Below are 17860 nucleotides of genomic sequence, written 5' to 3'. Positions count from 1 at the left end.
TTATGGACGTCTAATACCGGTGAGGGTGGTCGAAGCAGGAAAGGAAAAACACTGGCAACAAAGCCCGGGGACACCCCCCCCACACTTTTTTTTTTTTTTTAAAGATTGTAATAGACATTTTAAACCCACAAGTCCAATTACACCCATAAAGTAAATCATGTAAACTCCTGAATTTATCTGACGAGAAAGACATTTTTGCTTGGATTAGTAAACATTAGTAATCAGAACATACAAATAGTATTTTTACAGGATTTTTTCAATACAAGTCTATTAATTCAGAGTAATGGGTAAGGGAGGGCTTCAGGTGTGTGGCCAGTATAATTTTATTATTATAGATCTTTGACACTCTCTGTTTTGCCCGTCCCGGTGGGCCCAGAGGGGCAGCCTCCGAGATTCAAGAGCAGAGCCCCCGTGAGCGTGAGCTGGCACCTGTTGGTGAGGGGCGTGAGGACCAGTCTGGGGGTACAGCCCAGGTACTCGTAGCCATAAGTAAAGCTGGCATCGCCTTGGGACACGTAGCACAGCTGTTGTTTTTCGTTCCACTGATACTGCAAATGTCTGAGAACGGTATTTTCAATGCTCATGTTATTTGGACAAAACTATTTTTAGTTTTTTTTGCACATGTAGAAACACAATAAAAACTAAAAACGGGATGTTGACTAAAAAACAAGTACAAACATTAAAATAAAAATGACAGGAGTTACAGGTCATTCAACGACTACATCAGACACGAAATATTAGGACTCAGAACTCTACAAGCTTACGAGCACTTTTCCCGGCGAGGAAAATGGCCTTGCTGAATCTTGCCGCTGCTTTGGTGTGGTGTGGGCAGCACTAACGGAGGATTTATACAAGAATCATCCCTATGAAGTTTATTACGGTTTTCAATAAAAACGTGGCTTATGGGGGCGCCTGGGTGGCGCAGTCGGTTAAGCATCCGACTTCAGCCAGGTCACGATCTCGCGGTCCGGGAGTTCGAGCCCCGCATCAGGCTCTGGGCTGATGGCTCAGAGCCTGGAGCCTGTTTCCGATTCTGTGTCTCCCTCTCTCTCTGCCCCTCCCCCGTTCATGCTCTGTCTCTCTCTGTCCCAAAAATAAATAAACGTTGAAAATATATATTAAAAAACGTGGCTTATGACATTGCTCATTATAACCAGGACCCCTCCTATGAGGGTAACTGAGGGAAATGCTCTTTGTTCTTAGTATCGAACAAAACCATTGTATTTATCTTATGACCCCGTCAACTGTGTGCTAACTGTAAATCTTCTCTTCTATAAGAGGCTCTGGGTAAAACTTGTGACCAATCTGTAGCTTTACAGTATGTGTTCTTCCCTCCCCCCCATTTTTATCGAGATATCGACATATACCTTTGTGTTAAAGGTGAACACACAACATAACGATTTGATACATGTACATATTGTGAAAGAATCACAACAAATTTAGGTAACATCCCTCATTCACACAGTTATGAACTTCATTTTCTTGTGAGGACATCATTTAAGATCTACTGTCTTGGCATCGTTCCAATAAAGAATTGTTAACTACAGGCGCCATGCTATACATTCCATCCCCAGAACTTATTTCTAACTGGAAGTTGGTACTGTGACGTCCTTCATCCACCCTCCACCCCAGTTCCATCCCCGGCCTCTGGCAACCCCCCAATCTCTTCTCTGTTTCTATGAACTCAGTGTTTTGGGGTTTCCCATATAAGTGGGGTCATAGATTATCTGACTTATTTCATTTAGCATAATGCCATCAAGGTCCATCCATGTTGTAGGATTTCCTTCATTTTTTATGGCTGCGTGATATCCCATTCTATCCATGTACTACATTTTCTTTTTTAATATTTTTTAATGTTTACCTATTCTTGAGAGAGAGAGAGAAAGAGAGAGGGAGAGAGGGAAGGAGGGGAGGAGGGGCAGAGTGAGAGAGAGAGAGACACACAGAATCCGAAGCAGCCTCCAGGCTCTGAGCTGTCAGCAGAGCCCAACACGGGGCTCAAACTCACAGACAATGAGATCATGACCTGAGCTGAAGTCGGACGCTCGACTGATTAAGCCACCCTGGTGCCCCTACATTTTCTTTATCCCTTCATCAGTTAATGAATGTCTTGGCTATTATAAATAATGGTACGATGAACATGGGGGTACAGATATATTTTTGAGATAGTGATTTCATTTCATTAGGGAAAATACCCAGAAGTGGAATGGCTGGATCACATGGTAGTTATATTTTTAATTTTATGAGAGACCACCATCCATTTCCAGAGTACGTACACCAATTTACATCTCCACCAACAGTGTATAAATGTGTTTTCTCCACAGCCACAACAAAATTTGTTACTTCTGGTCTTTCTGGTAATAGGCATTGTGACACATGTGAGGTGATATCTCATTGTGGTTGTGATTTGCATTTCCCTGGTGATTAGTCGTGCCGAACAGCTTTTCACATACCTGTTGGCCATCTGCATTTCTTCCTTCGACTGCATGTCTAGTCAGTTCCTCTGCCCATTTTTTTAATCAAAAACATTTATTTTGCTGAGCTGTAGTTCTTTATATATTTTAGATCTTAACCCCTTATTAGATTAATGGTTTGCAAATATTTTCTCTCATTGCATAGGCTGCCTTTATTTTATTTAAAAAAATTTTTTTAAACATTTATTCATTTTTGAGAGACAGGGAGAGGCAGAGTGTGAGTGGGGAAGGGGCAGAGAGAGAGGGAGACACAGAATCCGAAGCAGGCTCCGGGCTCTGAGCTGGCAGCACAGAGCCCGACGTGGGGCTTGAACTCACGAACTGAGAGATCCTGACCTGAGCCGAAGTCGGACACTCAACTGACTGAGCCACCCAGGCACCCCCATAGGCTGCCTTTGAAATTTATTGATGGTTTCCTTTCTTGTGCAGAGCTTTTGGTTTGATGTAGACCCATTTGTTTATTTTTGCTTTTTTTTCCTTTACTTTTGGTGTCAAATCCGAAAATTATTGCCAAGACCGATAACAAGGAATTTACTGTCCATGTTTTTGTGTAGAAGTTTTATGGTTTTAAGTCTTATGTTCAAGTCTTTAATCCATTTCAGTTGGTTTCTGTGAGTGGCATCAGGTAGGGGTCCAATTTCATTCTTTGCATGCAGCTGTCCAGTTTTCCAAACACTATTTATTGAAGAGACTATCCTTTCCCCATTGCCTATTCTTGGCTCTTTGGTCACAGATTGACTACATATACGTCAACATATACATACACGTATATACGTCTATATGCATGTCTATACATGTATATATACACACACACACACACACACACACACACACACACACACACACACACATACATATAGATATATATGTATATCTATCTCCTGGCTTTCTATTCTGTTCCATTGGTCTATGTGTCAATTTTTATGCTAATACCATAGTGTTTTGATTATTATAGCTCTGTAATATAGCCTGAAATCAGGAAGTGTGATACCTCCTTCTTTGTTCTTCTTTCTCAAGACTGTTTTGGATATTTGAGAGGTCTTTTGTGGTTCCACAGAAATTTTAGGATTTTTTTTTTTTTCTATTTCTGTGAAAATTGCCATTGGAATTTTGAGAAGGTTTGCATGGAATCCATAGATCACTTTGGGTCGTATGGACATTTTAACAATATTAATTTTTTTCAATCCTTGATCATGGGTTATCTTTCCACTTGATCCCATGACCCCGGGATCATGACCTCGGCCAAAATTAAGAGTCAGATGCTTAACTGACTGAGCCACCCAGGTGCCCCAAGAGAAAATCATTTTTTTGTCATTGTTAAATAATCACAGTTATTTACTAATGGGATGTGTGTATATGTTGTGCACTACATAATTTCTCAAACCTTAGAATCAGATAGTATACTGCCAATCTTGTTTCACGTTAATGTTCATTTAGTGCTTGCCTTTTTTATTAATCAGGGAAACTGTCCAAAACCTAGCTTTGCAAGGATAAGAAATCACTGACCGTTTATCGCGTGGTCTCACGTTAAACCTGTCAGTTACTCGGAGCTACTAGTTTGCCTGGTGTCTGACAGGTGTTCTGTGTCCCTCCGAGTCCTTCAAAAGTTTAACATTTTTTGCTCACTGGTGTCCTGTGAGTTCCCTGTGGTGCCTTGGGTCATGCTGGCCCGTAATTTGGGAACCGTAGCCCTAGAATCACAGGTGCTCTCAGGGTTTATTGGAATCACGTCTTTTCCACTTTGCTTTTCTACATATGCTCTTCCACCCTTGGTTTTCACTCCCCGAGAGTCACTAGCAAAGTAGCAATGACACACTAAACTCTGGGGTGATGGTTCAAAAAGATGGCGTATTTCCTTGGCAATTAAAAATGTAGACTGTTATACTTCTGCCAGAAGACGAACGTGTGAGTACGTGTCAAATAGAAAGTACTCAGGTAAGATATACGCAAGTGGTGTTAGTCAAATATTTCGGCCTCTCTGCTCCATTTTCCCTAGAGTTTAAGGAAATTGTCACATCAAAAATAAGGAGATTTATAGTAACGCAGAATTTCTTAACAGTGAGCTTTTCTTAAGAGCCAAAGACCTTACGCAGGCAGGACAGTTGTTTTTCCATGAACGGAGGAAACCGTAGAGAAAAATTAGCTCGGAAGTTTGAAACTGCACATTTATCACAGGACTCTTCTGCTTGATCTTTTCTCCCCAAAGCCGGTGGTTCTGTTTCCTACAGTGTCGTGTTTGCACACGAAACACCACGTAAGTGTGAGTACGCGCTCCCAGGCTCCTGCTGGGAGAAAGGGGTTCTGACACCTGACTTGTGTCCCAGAATGGAGCGCGCACGGGGGGAAGTGGAGGCCCGAGGGAGAGCTGCTGACACTGCCCGCTGAGAGCTGCCCTCTGGCTGAAAGGCGAGGGAAAACGCAACCACAGGAAGAAGGAAGCCAGTCCAGGAAGATGGAGCAGAAAGAGGTTCGAACCAAGCGGAAGGACAGTGGAAAGGAGGAAGCAGCAGAGGCACGCGGTATCCAAACCGACACGGTTTGCTCAGAATTTCCACACGTCCTGGAAAAGTAGAACTTGGGCTCGACAAAATCTGAGGCAGAGAATTAATTTACCGAGAGGGAGCGCTGGACGAGGGACGAGTTATTTTAGGTGGTGTTGTCGTCTCACCTACTCACCTTGTCCACTCAAAATCATCTGCACTGAAGACCCCTTTCAGCAGCAGGTGCCCCACTACGTCTCTGCAGTGAACGTACAGCGTGAGCAGCGCCCCCAGGACGGCTTTCGTGCGCGCGTTACCGCAACCCAGCGCCACAAGCTCCGAAATCTCCTCCAGCTGACCCGTCAGACCAGCACGGACTTTCTCCAGCTCCTCTCTTGAACGAGAACTCGCAAAACTTCTGATGCAATCATTAGAAAACATGATCTGGCTCTGAAAAAGAGGTCAAGATGACGAGTGAAGAATAAACTTGATGAATTAAACCAGACGTTTTCATACCACGTGAGTGCGCGCAGTTTACCCGCTCGTACGTATCTGAGAGTGAGACACTGAACTCGCGTTAACGCCTGTGGGGCCCTTGTTTTTTAAGAAGCCGAAATGTATTTACCACCAATATTTATACTTTTGAAATCTTGTATTCTTTTTTTTTTTTAAGTTTATTTCTTTTGAGAGAGAGAGAAAGCATTGAGTGGAGAAGGTGCAGAGAGTGAGGGAGACACAGAAACCCAAGCAGGCTCTACACTGTCAGCATAGAGCCCGATGTGGAGCTTGAACTCATGAACCGTGAGATCATGACCTGAGCTGAACCGACCGAGCCACCCAGGTGCCCTGAAATCTTGTATTCTTAACCACCATCACTAGCCTGAGTAGTAATCCAGGGACAGTAATAATGGTAGAAAACCCCAACAGGAAGTCAGCACCGTTTCCTCAGTTGAACCCAGAAATACTAGTCTTAGGATATGGTGTCTGCCATCATAATTTTCAGCAACTCGGAATAACTTGTTACTTGATCCATCTTCGGACACTCACTCTTCCCATAAACGCCGGAGCTGTTTTAAGAAGGCTACTGGATTAACGTCACATTGACCTGGAAGTCGGTGGAGGGGACACGTCAGGAGGCTTGTAGGCTTCTGCCCCATAATGAGATAAATCGTGATTTCGGTCACTAGGATAGTCCTACTGAGGGGGAAGTGTGCTGTGGGTGAGAGGGGACGGTGAATTCGTTTTGGGATTTTATGAATCTGAAGTGCCTAAGAAACACATAAGTAAGGCTGTGAAGAAATAAATACCGGAATAATTAACACGGAGGTAATCTGTATAGTGGCTGGGGTGGGGGGGGAGCTTTTGCCCAGAGCAAGGTCAGAGGGTCGAGGATGGGACACCTGATGCACCCGTCGGTGCTGCTGGCCGACTTTCTTCAAGGATGTGGTAACCCACAGCAGTGGATCAACAGGAGGCTGGACACGGAGGCCCAGGAAGTAGGCGGGAGCGAGTCTGGGCCAGGCAGCAGGGACCGTCACCGAGGCCACAGCACTTACCAGAGCCAGAAGCCACCCCACTGCTGGGTTTGAGGCATCTATTCGAGATTCCCGGCCTCGGGGGAGAGCATCCGACGGGCCGAGTGCCCTCCCCGGGCCGCAGCAGTGGGGACGGAGGACGATTTGGTCCCAGTGAGGTGGACCGGGAACCAGATCTTCATTTATTTACGTAGATGGATGGAAGGGAGTCCTCACTCGCTGCGGCTTGGATAAACCCACGCTGGGATTCTGGAATTCTGTCGGTGGCCGGAGCGTGCACACATCTCACCCCTGCCCGCCCACAGGCGTCCGCCGGGAGAAGGTTCCCAGTCACGTCCCGTGCGCAGGGGAAAGGGAGGCTGTCAGCTGTACGGGGAGGAGGGATGAGCAGTAGACAGCCTGGGGGAAAACGGGGCCAAGTCCGTTCGGTGGTTTAAGCTCAAGCCTCTAATAAAGCATTTCCGGAAATGACCCAGCCTGCTTCTCACTGTTAACATTCTTGGAGGACCAGGGATCCGGGGAAGATCTTTCCTTCGTAGAGCAGATTCGATCATTCGAATGCCTGGTAGACCACAGAAACATCCAGATGGATTCATTACAATTTCGCCGCCTCTGCAGACAACAGCTTCAGCGAGTCCTCGGCCCAGGATCTCAGAGGATCTGATCGATATTCAGTCAAGGGGACGACAAACGGGACCAAGGGGATTCGATACCGGAATTCGGGTCCATAATCCCAGGTTCTCTTAACAGAGACTCGGCCGTTGTGGTGGCACAAGGCAGAGTAAAGCGAGGTGACGTTGGTTTTACATTTAACAGAGGACTTAATAAAGCCACTCGACAACAGTAACTCCTGATGACGAGACTTCCGCCTTCACCACTGCGGGAAAGCTACCGTCTCCATGGTTCCTGCAGACCCTCATCGCCAACGGACACAGAGGACTCTTCAGGCCTCTCTAGAGCATTTTAAAATGATGGCCATGCACTTTTTCTAGAGAAAAGTCCATCAGATTCCCTCTCTCCTGCCTTAGCTTCCAGGACCCCCTCCTGGGCCCTCGATTCCATCCTTGCACAGCCCCCTCCTTCATCTGTCTGTTACAGGTGGGTGTCCACTGGGGTCTTTCCTCTTCCTTGTCTTTTTCTGCAGGTTCTATACACTCTCTCAGCTTCAGCCATTACCTCACTGGCTCTGCTCACAGGAGCTGCCCGCCTTGGCTTTCTTGGTACCACACGTGCCTTGCGTCTCTTCCTCTTCTCCCTCGAGGCCCAGAGTAATGGCTCCCTGCAAAGATATCCAGGTGCTAATCCCCAGGTGCTTCTGGCACCTCACTTAATTACATCAAGACCTTGAGGTGGAGAGATTGCTCTGGATTATCTGAGTGGTCCCGACATGATCACATGGGAGAACTTTTTCTGCCTGCGAACAGAGGGAGGTCAGACGAAGGAGACCGGCCAGAGAGACACAAACCACGCTGGCTTTGAAAATGAAGGAGGGGCCACGAGCCAAGGGGTGTCAGTGGTCTCTAGAAGCTGGAAAAGATGAGGAAAGGGAGGCTTCCCCAGAGCCTCCAGGAAGGAACGTGGCCCGGCTGACGCCGTGATTTTAGCCAGCGAGCCCAGCGGGGCCTGGAACCGGCAGAGCCGCGATGTAACGAACGTGTGCTAAGTTTGTGGTAACTCTCTAATGGCGATGGTAGAAAGCAAGCACAATGCAACAGAGCGACATCCCTAAGAAAATAGTGTGCGACTTCATTCAACGTTTTCTTATGAAAACATTTAAAAACATGAAAAGGTGGAATTATAAAACGAATACCCATATACCCACCACCTATGTGCTAATTTTTTTGCTACATTTGCCTTCTTGCACATCTGTCCATGCATCCGTCCGTTCATCCATCTTATGTTTTGATGCATTTCAAAGTAAGTGGCACATATAAGTACCGTTCGTGATGGTCTATTTCTACATCTTTGCTTTCTTGGCAGTCTAGTTCAAATGAACTTACCACTGTGAGGACCACTTGTCCCGGATGAGACACCACCCACACGGAAAAAGTCTGGTAGCTCCAGTCTTCGACCCCTTGACTTACAAATCTATAAACAAAACGTTTTATTTCCATTATTACATGTGATCATTGTGGCCCCTTAATGATCAAGCGTGACAAGATTTTCCCTTAGGATCTCTAATTTTTTAACTTTAGGTATATGTATGGGATCAAATGCTAGAGATAACAGAGCCTTAATTCATGCATAATGAATATTCCTTAAACTTCTCTTTAATACCACCTGTACGTGTCCAGTGAGGGGCCACCAAGTTTTGGGGATGGTAAAGCTAGAAGGGGGAGACGACACATATTGAGGTTTGAATTTCATACTATCAGTGCCAAAGTCAGCATTTAAAATAATTTGTACAAGGGTGCCTGGGTGGCTCAGTCGGTTAAGCGTCGGACTTCGGCCCAGGTCACGATTCACAGTTCGTGAGTTTAGGCCCCGCGTCGGGCTCTGTGCTGACAGCTCAGAGCCTGGAGCCTGCTTTGGGTTCTGTGTCTCCCTCCCCATCTCTCTGCCCCTCCCATGCTCATGCTCTGTCTCTCTGTCTCAAAAATGAATAAAATGTTTAAAAAATAATACTAATTTGTACAAGATGGAGTACTGGGCTGAAACCACCAAATGAACTTTAGCAGTAAAGCCTTGCATTTAACTTTAAAAATGAGTCATAATGAAGAAAACAGGATTTATGAAAAATATGTAGAAATTTTTCTTTAAGACTAAGTTCATGGGTGCCATCAGTATATGTCTTCATATTGTTACGGCGGGTTTTTTTCACTCACAGTTTTAAGTTTCTATATAGTCAAATTGATGACTCTTCGCATTTTCTCACTGAAATTCTCACACATTTTCTCACTGAAATTAGAAATTCTCAACACTAAATCTGTTTTCTTCTAATACTTCATTTATCAATCTTTATTTAGACTTTGATTTTTATTTTTTTAATTAAAAAAATGTGTATTTATTTTGAGAGAGAGAGAGAGAGAGAGAGAACCAACCGTGAGATCATGACCTGAGTTGAAACCAAGAGTCAGACACTTAACCGTCTGAGCCCCCCAGGTGCCCCTAGAATTTACCTGATTTTTAAAATGAATATTGATTCTAATTTTTGCTGTAATTGCAAATGGTGTCTGTTTTTATTATTTTCTTCTTTATCATTGCCACTGAGGGCACATAGGTTTATAGTGACTTTTTATACATTTCAAGACAACATCAGTGGCAAATGTATGTTTAATCAATTAAATTGGTCTTTTATTTCATTTAGTGTTTGTTTTCTTTTGGTTTGCTATTCCATGAACTGGCCTTTTTGCTTTTATTCATAACTTTTTGTAGCATGGCTGTATCTCCGTAACAGGATATAGTTCCATTTATCTTTTGACAAGATCTTTTAATTAGGATCGTATTCCTATTTTGACCCTCTCCCCCCACCCACTGCACACTGTATTTTCTTTATTTTGTTTCCCCCAGGGTTTGGGAAATATTTATTCTGATTTTTTATAGTCTATAGTGTGAGTGGATCAAGATTTTTGACTTAATAATCCTGTCTTCATCCTGAACCATATTCTTTCAAATGACAGATGAGACACGAATATTATATATAATACACATATTACATATTTTATACATACACACGCACACACATGCACACCACACTGGACAACAACAAAGTGTGCTCTGGGACACTGACGACGAGGAAAGTCTCTCGCAGACAGACAGCCAACTGGGATTGAATTACAGAAAGAAGAGCAGAGAAACCAAAGAACACCACTGTCGGGTGCGACAAACACAACAGCACCCGGGGAGCATCTTCGGATGGTCACGAGAGCCGTGACCTCTGCCTGTGTCTCCACCACCTGCCCTGTGCTGACTTCCGGGCGGGGGTGGGGGCGTTGGGAGCGTCCTAGGGTGAACGCTGGAGGGAGCAGCAGAGCAGTGCCCGAAATCACAGCACACACCCTGAACCACGATGGGGAAGATAAAGAGGAACGGAGGGTGGGGGTGGGGAGAGAGGGAGGGAGAGCAAACAAGGGAAGGGGACCCTGGCATTTTCCCCTAAGAGGAGGAAGATCTGAAGCGGGGCTGGAACTCCGGGACCAGCGAGGTGACCCGGGAGGTGACAGAGGGGGTGTGCAGGCTCCGGGAGAGACAGAAGGAATCTGCAGACGCTGAGAGATGAGCCACCACGGACTGGGCCCCGCGTCCGTCCTGCCAACCACAGCCGTGGCGGGCGGCCCGCTGCGATTACGCACTGTTGTTTGCTCGCCGGGGGATAGGGACTCGCCGGTGTGAGCGGTGTGAATAACCCAGTCTGCCCAGGGGCGCGGTGTGAACGGAGCCCACGCAGCCTCGCGCAGCTCCGTTCCCAAAGCGAGCACACATCCGAGGCCCCGGGACCCGATGCATGTCACGGGTGGGCGGCGGCTGACGATCGCTCAGCCAGAGGGGAGCGTCACTTCTGAATACGAACCTCACCTGGAGAGACAGGACACTGCCAAGTCCTACAACACTCGATAAAATAAAAGTAACTTCTCCAAAGGTGAGAGAAGACCTCAGTTTGGGCTGACCTGCAGAATGGTCACGTTTCAGAACAAAATCGATGCCTCTCCCAAAACCCGGCAGAAAAGGGCAGACCCTGCACGTCCACCACCCCTGCGCTGTTGTCTCCTGCTCTTGACCCAGGTGTCATCAAGCCCCCCACCGAGAGGCCCGCCTGAGGCCACACTGCGGCATCCCAGAAGACGTTCCAGCTCTGTCCTGCCCGCCTGGTGCTCCGAGGGTCTCGCGGTGTTTCTCCCTGACCCGATCCACTCAGCTCTTCCTCACCAACGCGTCGCTTTGGTGATATTTTGGGGGAGCTAGCATTCAACACGTTGGATTTGAACTTAGAAATTAATTCCACTCAGATTAGCATGCAAGTAAGAGAGCAAAATAAAAATATTTGCCACTCACAGATGCTTTCTGAAAAAATTACTTGGAAATATATAGCAGAATGAAACTAAACTCTACAGTGTGAGACGTATGAATCCATCATGAACAAAAACCAGACCAAAAAATTACCAACACTAGAGAATTACAGATGCATACACAGGGAGTTCAATTTGGAATAAAATCCCACATGATTACGGAGGTGACGGGAGGGCATTCTGGAGTGACCATGCACACTGGGGACAAATCGGATTTTACCACACGCTTTGACTGCATTAACATGTTAAGAGTATTCACCAGGAAAAAGTGTCTCTGACTTTGGCATGTCTACCCCAAAAGAGATGAGGAAACTCAATATAACACCAGTAAGTGAACTCCCCCCGCCAAAACCAAGAGCCCAGTCACGAGAAGACATACAACAGGAAACCGCGGGAAGGAGCACACACGAGGGTGCTCGGGGAGTTTACGGAAGGGACTCTGCAGACGTGCAGCAAGGTTAAGGGAGGCAACAGGGGTGGTGAAGCATTTATTTATTAGAAATAGTGCTGGGCATCCAGGTGGCTCAGTCAAGCATCCAACTCTTGACTCGGGCTCATGTCACGATCTCACGGTTTGTGAGTTCGAGTCCTGAATTGGCTCTGCACTGACATCGTGGATCCTGCTTAGGATCCTCTCTCTCCCCTCTCTGCTCCTCCCCAGCTCGCACATGCATGCGTGCTCTCTCAAAATAAATAAATAAACTTAAAAAAAAAAAAAAAAAAGAAAGAGGGGGCCTGGACGGCTCAGTCCACCTTTGGCTCAGGTCATGATCTCACGGTCCGTGAGTTCGAGCCCCACGTGGGGCTCTGTGCTGACAGCTCAGAGCCTGGAGCCTGCTTTGGATTCTGTCTCCCTCTCTCTCTGTCCCTCTCTCACTCATGCTCACTCTCTCTCTCTCTCAAAGAATAAACAAATATTTTTTAAAAATTTTCTAAAAGAAAGAAAGAAATGCTAGAAATACGAAAAGGATAAAAATCCACAGAAAAGGAAGAAATGTTTAACACAGTTTTCTAAAAAATAAAGTAAGTGGACCAAACAATGAACAAGAAAACAAGGAAAATTCAACATAAGGAAATCTGTTATTGTAATTCATGACAACCACAAATCAAAGTTGAAAGAGTATTTGGGATTCTTGATAGTTTCATTAAAAAAACCCTCTGATCTTAGTAAACATCTTTTAATTATTAAAAACTCTGCAAACAAGGAATAGAACAAAACTCTTTACTTTGATGAGGGGTATATTCCAGAAATCTAAGCATCGTTACAAATGGGGAAATACTAGAGATGTTCCCAGTAAAGTCAGGAACAAGAGAAGGATGCTCACTGTCACCTCTGCTTTTCAACACTGTACATCTGTCATCCTAAACAACATGAAAAGGAAGTGACACTTTTCAAAGGACTGTAAAGAGACCTTAGTAGCAGTATTAGCATTATTAGCATTATTAGCAAATGACAAGACTCTCTAACCAGAAAACTCCCAGAGTAACAAGTGGAAATCTGTTGGTCTCTCAAATGCCCAGATGCCTTTTGCGGGGCGGGGGGGGGGGGGGCGTCCTTGCCCACAGGAGTTCCTGCCCTCACACATAAGAGGACATCTGGCCCTTATCACATCACCCCAGGGGAAAACCAGAGCCAGGGAAAGCCACTGTGGTTATTTATGTAAGTAAATAATAATCTACTCTACTCTAGAAGCCTTGTGTGGGCATTCAGGATCATATTAATAAATACAGATATTAAAACCTCAAGACCAATAAGTAGCTTTTCTTTTTTTTTTTTTAAGTTTATTTTTATTTAATTTGAGAGAGAGACAGAGAGCAAGCCAGAGAGGGGCAGAGAGAGAGGAGGAGCGAGAGAATCCACAGGCTCCACACTGTCAGCACAGAGCCCGACGTGGGGCTCAAACTCATGAACTATGAGATCATGACCTGAGCTGAAATCAAGAGTCGGATGCCTAACCGACCGAGCCACGCAGGCACCCCCCAACCAGTAAGTAGCCTTTCTAGAATCGACCATAAATAATTAGAAATGTACAAGACTGCTCTAGTCAAATTAGTTTTACAAGTTCCCACTCTGAGGCTCTTCCTTCAGGAACAGCAGCCAACGACAGACTGAAATGTAAGGAGGAGAACGTTATGAAGACTGAAGCGAGCAAACAGTGTGAGGAAGCAGAAGCCGGGTGAGCTGGGTCTTTTGGAAGCAGCTGGCGATGCCCACCCCAAGTTCAGGTCCGGGCCAGTTTGAAGATAGTTGCGAGTCTCAAAGCACACAAAAACCGCCCGAGTGCGGTCTGTGATGATGCTCTCAAAGGGACATTCACACTGTAAAAATGGTGCTTTTCCATTCAGCCATACGCCATCGTGTTCTAGCCAAGCCCATTTCAAAGACTTTACTCCATACATTTCTGCGGATACTTCCCACTTAGATTAATAAATAATTAACCGAGTTTAAAATATATATAATGTAATCTTAGGATTTAAAAATCGTACTCACTTTTTCAGCACATCAAACATGCTTTTCTCAACATTTACCAGCCACTGTTCCACGGCACTTCTTACTCGAATTTTCCTATATTTTTTTCAAAAATAATTTGCAAAGAATTCTTTTTATTCATGTCTCGTTCCTCTGATAAGACTGTAGACTAAGTCTTCTACACTTATAACATTCCCAGGCCAAAAGATCATAAATCTGTAATTTTGTTTATTCTAGATCTTAATTTGGAAATCTACACGGAAAACATTCCACCTAACTTGAGGAAATCCTGACGTCGAAACCAGGGGTTTACAAAGTTAAGAGTTTCCAGTAAGATGTGAACTGACAAAGTAGATAAATTACATTACAAAGCGTTTTTGTGTTCCTCCCTGGTTCTTTTCAACAGCCGGCCTGGGGCAGGGCTGGGTTAGGGAGGCTGGTGATGGGAGCACAGGGGTGTAGCCTTTTTAGTCAGCTCACATCAGGAAGCACACGCCAAAGGCTGGCTGGCAAACTGGACCAGTGTGGCAGCAGGACCTGGCTAACTTGGGGACATTCACAACGGGGCCTGGGGTCGGGGAGGAAGCAGGGGAAGCAGCATTAACAACCCCAAGCGAATTGCCAATCTCCTTCCTAAGTTCCTAGAATAAAACCTCGTGGTGGCATTCAGGACGATAGCAACAAATACAGAAATGGAAAGGTAAAATTCTGCATAGGTACGTTAGCTTTGAAGAAATCATTGGCTCAGCAAACTTCCGTGAAATATCAGAAATGTCCAAGCAGATTATTCAATAAAGAAGTTTTACAGACGGGGAATGCTGAGTCTGTAACCTACAAACCGTACTTGGGCAGCAGAAGGCACTCTCCTTCAGCGGATATGAGCATTATGACGGCAGGGGGCCCAATTTCTTGCTTCCACAGCAGTAACCGTTTTATATTTTCAAAACATTTCGCAAGATGAGGCTATGGACCAGAAACGAATGTCAGCACCGCTGAGAAATTCTGACCTGGTTGGGAAATAGCATCGCTGAGCGTGGAATGATGACATTACCTGTAGAGACTCTGGATTTCTGCTATTCGCTATGATGTCGAGAAGTTCAGTGTTGCTGAGAAAGTAAAATCTGGGGAAAATCATTCTTTTAGTTTCAAGGTAGTCCTGTCCGGAACCAAAAGAAATGAGAGTTCATAATCTATGATTAATTATGCTAGGACTCACTTCCCCATTCGGGCCTCTGTTTACACGCAAAACCCACAGTATTTAAATTGCAGTGTGCAGACTACCAGTAAGTACTACTACCGTGCTCGATCTATGCTTAAATTGCTAAAAACAATTCTTAATAAACAAAACTGAAACAAATGAAAATAAAAGCAAAAGTCCCGCAGGTGAACACACGCGCACAGACACCACTCACAAAGAGCTGTGGGTCCCCAGGCCCCACCTTTCTGATGTTGCCTGACCCTGTGGTCCCGTTGAGGACAAGGTCCCTCTGCCGGTGGCCACCCTGCTAATGGACAGGGATGCCACTCTCCTGTTTTCTTCATCCCTCCGCCACTCATGACCATTTGCTTCCAGGACTGCTGTGGAGCCCACGCTCCCCAGATCCTCTCTCCTCCCACTTGCCACTGTACTTCCTGCCCGGCTGGGCACCTGCTCCGTGGCTCCTGTCACTTCCCTGTGTCCCACACCTACGCGTCCAAATGCTGATCGAAGATGTTCATTTGACTGCGCCGTAAGAATTAGATTTCCAACATGTACAGAATTCACTTGTTTCCACGCAAGCCTCCTCCCCCTACTTCCTATCCCTGCGGTGTAATCACTTTCCCCTCCCGTGGCCATGACCCTGGGCCTCTGTCCTCTCTCCTCCACACACCCACCTGAAGCTCCCGGTCCACCTTCTTTCATCCTGACCATCGTCCTCCCTCAGTCCCCCCAGGACTTCTAGCCTTTTAACTGGTTTCTGTATATGTATTCCCACTGCCCCCGATCTAGACATACTCTGTGCTCCCTTCTACGGACACATTTCTCAATCAAGTCATTTTACTCCCCCCAGTCAAAATCCAATGACATTCAAGCCCTTCGTCATCTGGTCCTGCTTCCCGGAGAATCTCCCCTTTCCCCTCTTGCCCCTTTGCGACCAAGGCATCCTCTGTACCAACCCATTTACAACTCCCGAACGTGCCACACTTGCTCGTGTTCTTCCCCCTGGCCTAGGGTGCTCCTCCCAGCCACCCCCTCCCGGACTCTTTCGCCTGGCTAACTCACACACTTCTTCCCAAACCCAGGTGAGTCTCACTTCTCCCGGGGCAAGGGGTGAATCTCTCTCCTTTCATGTGACCATACCATTCAACCCATCACAGCATACATCACATGCTAGCATCTCTCTACTCTGGTTCCTGTAATAGATCTCGAGTTCTGTAATAGGAGGGGAGGATGTGGGGAGTCCCAGTATGCAGCTGCAGTGCCTGGTATGAAGCAGGTGCTCAATACATGAATAAATGGAAAATCCCTGGTTGGTAATGATGCTTAGTAATAGTTCAAAGATGCGCTAGAAATAATGAGAAGACTTATTTCAGTCCCTACTCAGTAAACTTGCTATTATTAACCAGATCCCTCTGGGAGGGGCCTCAGATCCTGGATTCATATAGCAGAAGGTCTTCCTGGGCAGAGAACTTTCTATAGGCTGAAACTGCCATATGTAGGTATTCTGGAGAGGTCATTCCAACCACTGTGAATTGTGTTCAACAAGGAAAAAGAGATAAAAAACTGGAAAGAGATCTTGGTTTATAAAGTGAATATATTCACCCCAAATCTCAAATATTAAAACCCGATATTTAAAAAATATGTATGTTTAGCTGACAATTTAATGTTCTGGCAAAGGTGTTTTTTGTTTTGTTATTTGAGATAGAGAGAGAGAGAGAGAGATGGAGAGAGAACACATGCCAGGGAGGGGGCAGGGGGAGAGAGAAAGAATCTTCAGCATATTCCGCACTGAGCATATTCCGCACTGGGGCTCGACCTCACAAATTGTGAGATCACGACCTGAGCCAAAACCAAGATTCAGATGCTTAATCGACTAAGCCACTTAACCTAGGTGCCCTGGCAATTTAAATATATGGAATCAATAACTTACTTTATAAAATTATCAAACTAGGACTTCTAGGGATGATGGCAGAGTAGGAGGACCCGGGCTTGCCCCACTACCCAGGTACACCTAGATAACACCCACGTCAGCATATATAACTCAGAAAATGACACAAAGACTGGCAGAACAATCCCCCCCCCCCCAACTAAATGTAGAGAAGAGGTCACAGTGGGGAAGAGAGGAAGGGCAGAGAGGTGCTGAGGACCTAAATGGACCTAGGAGTCTGTCTGCAGGAGAGAGTGGGTGCAGAGAAGGGAGAGAAACAGAGCCTCTCATGGGGAGCCAGCATGAGAAAAACAAATCCCCATAACATCTGCTTGGAAATGAGACGGGTCAAATTTTACAAGTTCTTACAACCAACAGGACTAAAAAATCTAGAATTTTAAAAATCAGTAGCTGTGCTGGAGGGACAGAGATCGGTGCGGGAGTTCTCCAGGAACGAAGTCGCCGCAGGTACCATTTCCTGCCCTTCCCCCCAGCCTAGATATCCTGACACCTCCCGGAACTAACTTGCTAACAGCAACTCCCCTTATTCGGGTGTGTACAGTCCCCGTCCAGCCAGACCTCAGCTCTAGGTCCCCTCCCACAGCACACCTGCACAGACCACGGTAGCACAGTGCTCCCATCCATGTGCATGTTGCGGATCCAGCCTGTCTAATACGCTCGTGACCAGATCCCATCGAAGCAGCACCACAAGCCTGGCAGTGTGCGAGCAGCCCAGACAGGGGCCACACCACTCCACAGTGAGTCCT

General features: G+C 45.9%; 1 protein-coding gene across 1 annotated transcript; it reads right to left on the bottom strand.

Annotated features, from left to right (window-relative positions):
• Nucleotides 1–329: 329 nt before the first annotated feature.
• Nucleotides 330–17744, bottom strand: LOC116737860 (dynein heavy chain 14, axonemal-like). Its single transcript, XM_032591866.1, has 7 exons — nt 17703–17744; nt 15017–15121; nt 14805–14928; nt 14446–14533; nt 8490–8577; nt 5151–5404; nt 330–558 (listed from the first exon to the last, which is right to left on the bottom strand). Exons 1-7 carry the CDS (start codon nt 17742–17744, stop codon nt 330–332), a joined length of 930 nt encoding a protein of 309 aa, XP_032447757.1.
• Nucleotides 17745–17860: the final 116 nt, after the last annotated feature.

Source organism: Lynx canadensis, chromosome F1 (genome assembly GCF_007474595.2).
Source record: "Lynx canadensis isolate LIC74 chromosome F1, mLynCan4.pri.v2, whole genome shotgun sequence".
In the NCBI taxonomy this organism is placed as follows: Eukaryota; Metazoa; Chordata; class Mammalia; order Carnivora; family Felidae; genus Lynx; species Lynx canadensis.
The sequence above is the reverse complement of the archived record's forward strand: the minus strand, read 5'-3'. Positions and strand labels throughout refer to the sequence as shown.

Excerpts from the sequence above, each read along its gene's own strand:
- LOC116737860 (XM_032591866.1), bottom strand. The coding sequence starts at position 17,744 with ATGCACATGGATGGGAGCACTGTGCTACCGTGGTCTGTGCAG. Across the intron at positions 5,405-8,489 it reads GACAAGTGGTCCTCACAGTG|AGCCAGATCATGTTTTCTAA; the intron begins GTAAGTTCATTT and ends CCTCTTTTTCAG. Across the intron at positions 559-5,150 it reads GATGATTTTGAGTGGACAAG|ACATTTGCAGTATCAGTGGA; the intron begins GTGAGTAGGTGA and ends TACCGTTCTCAG.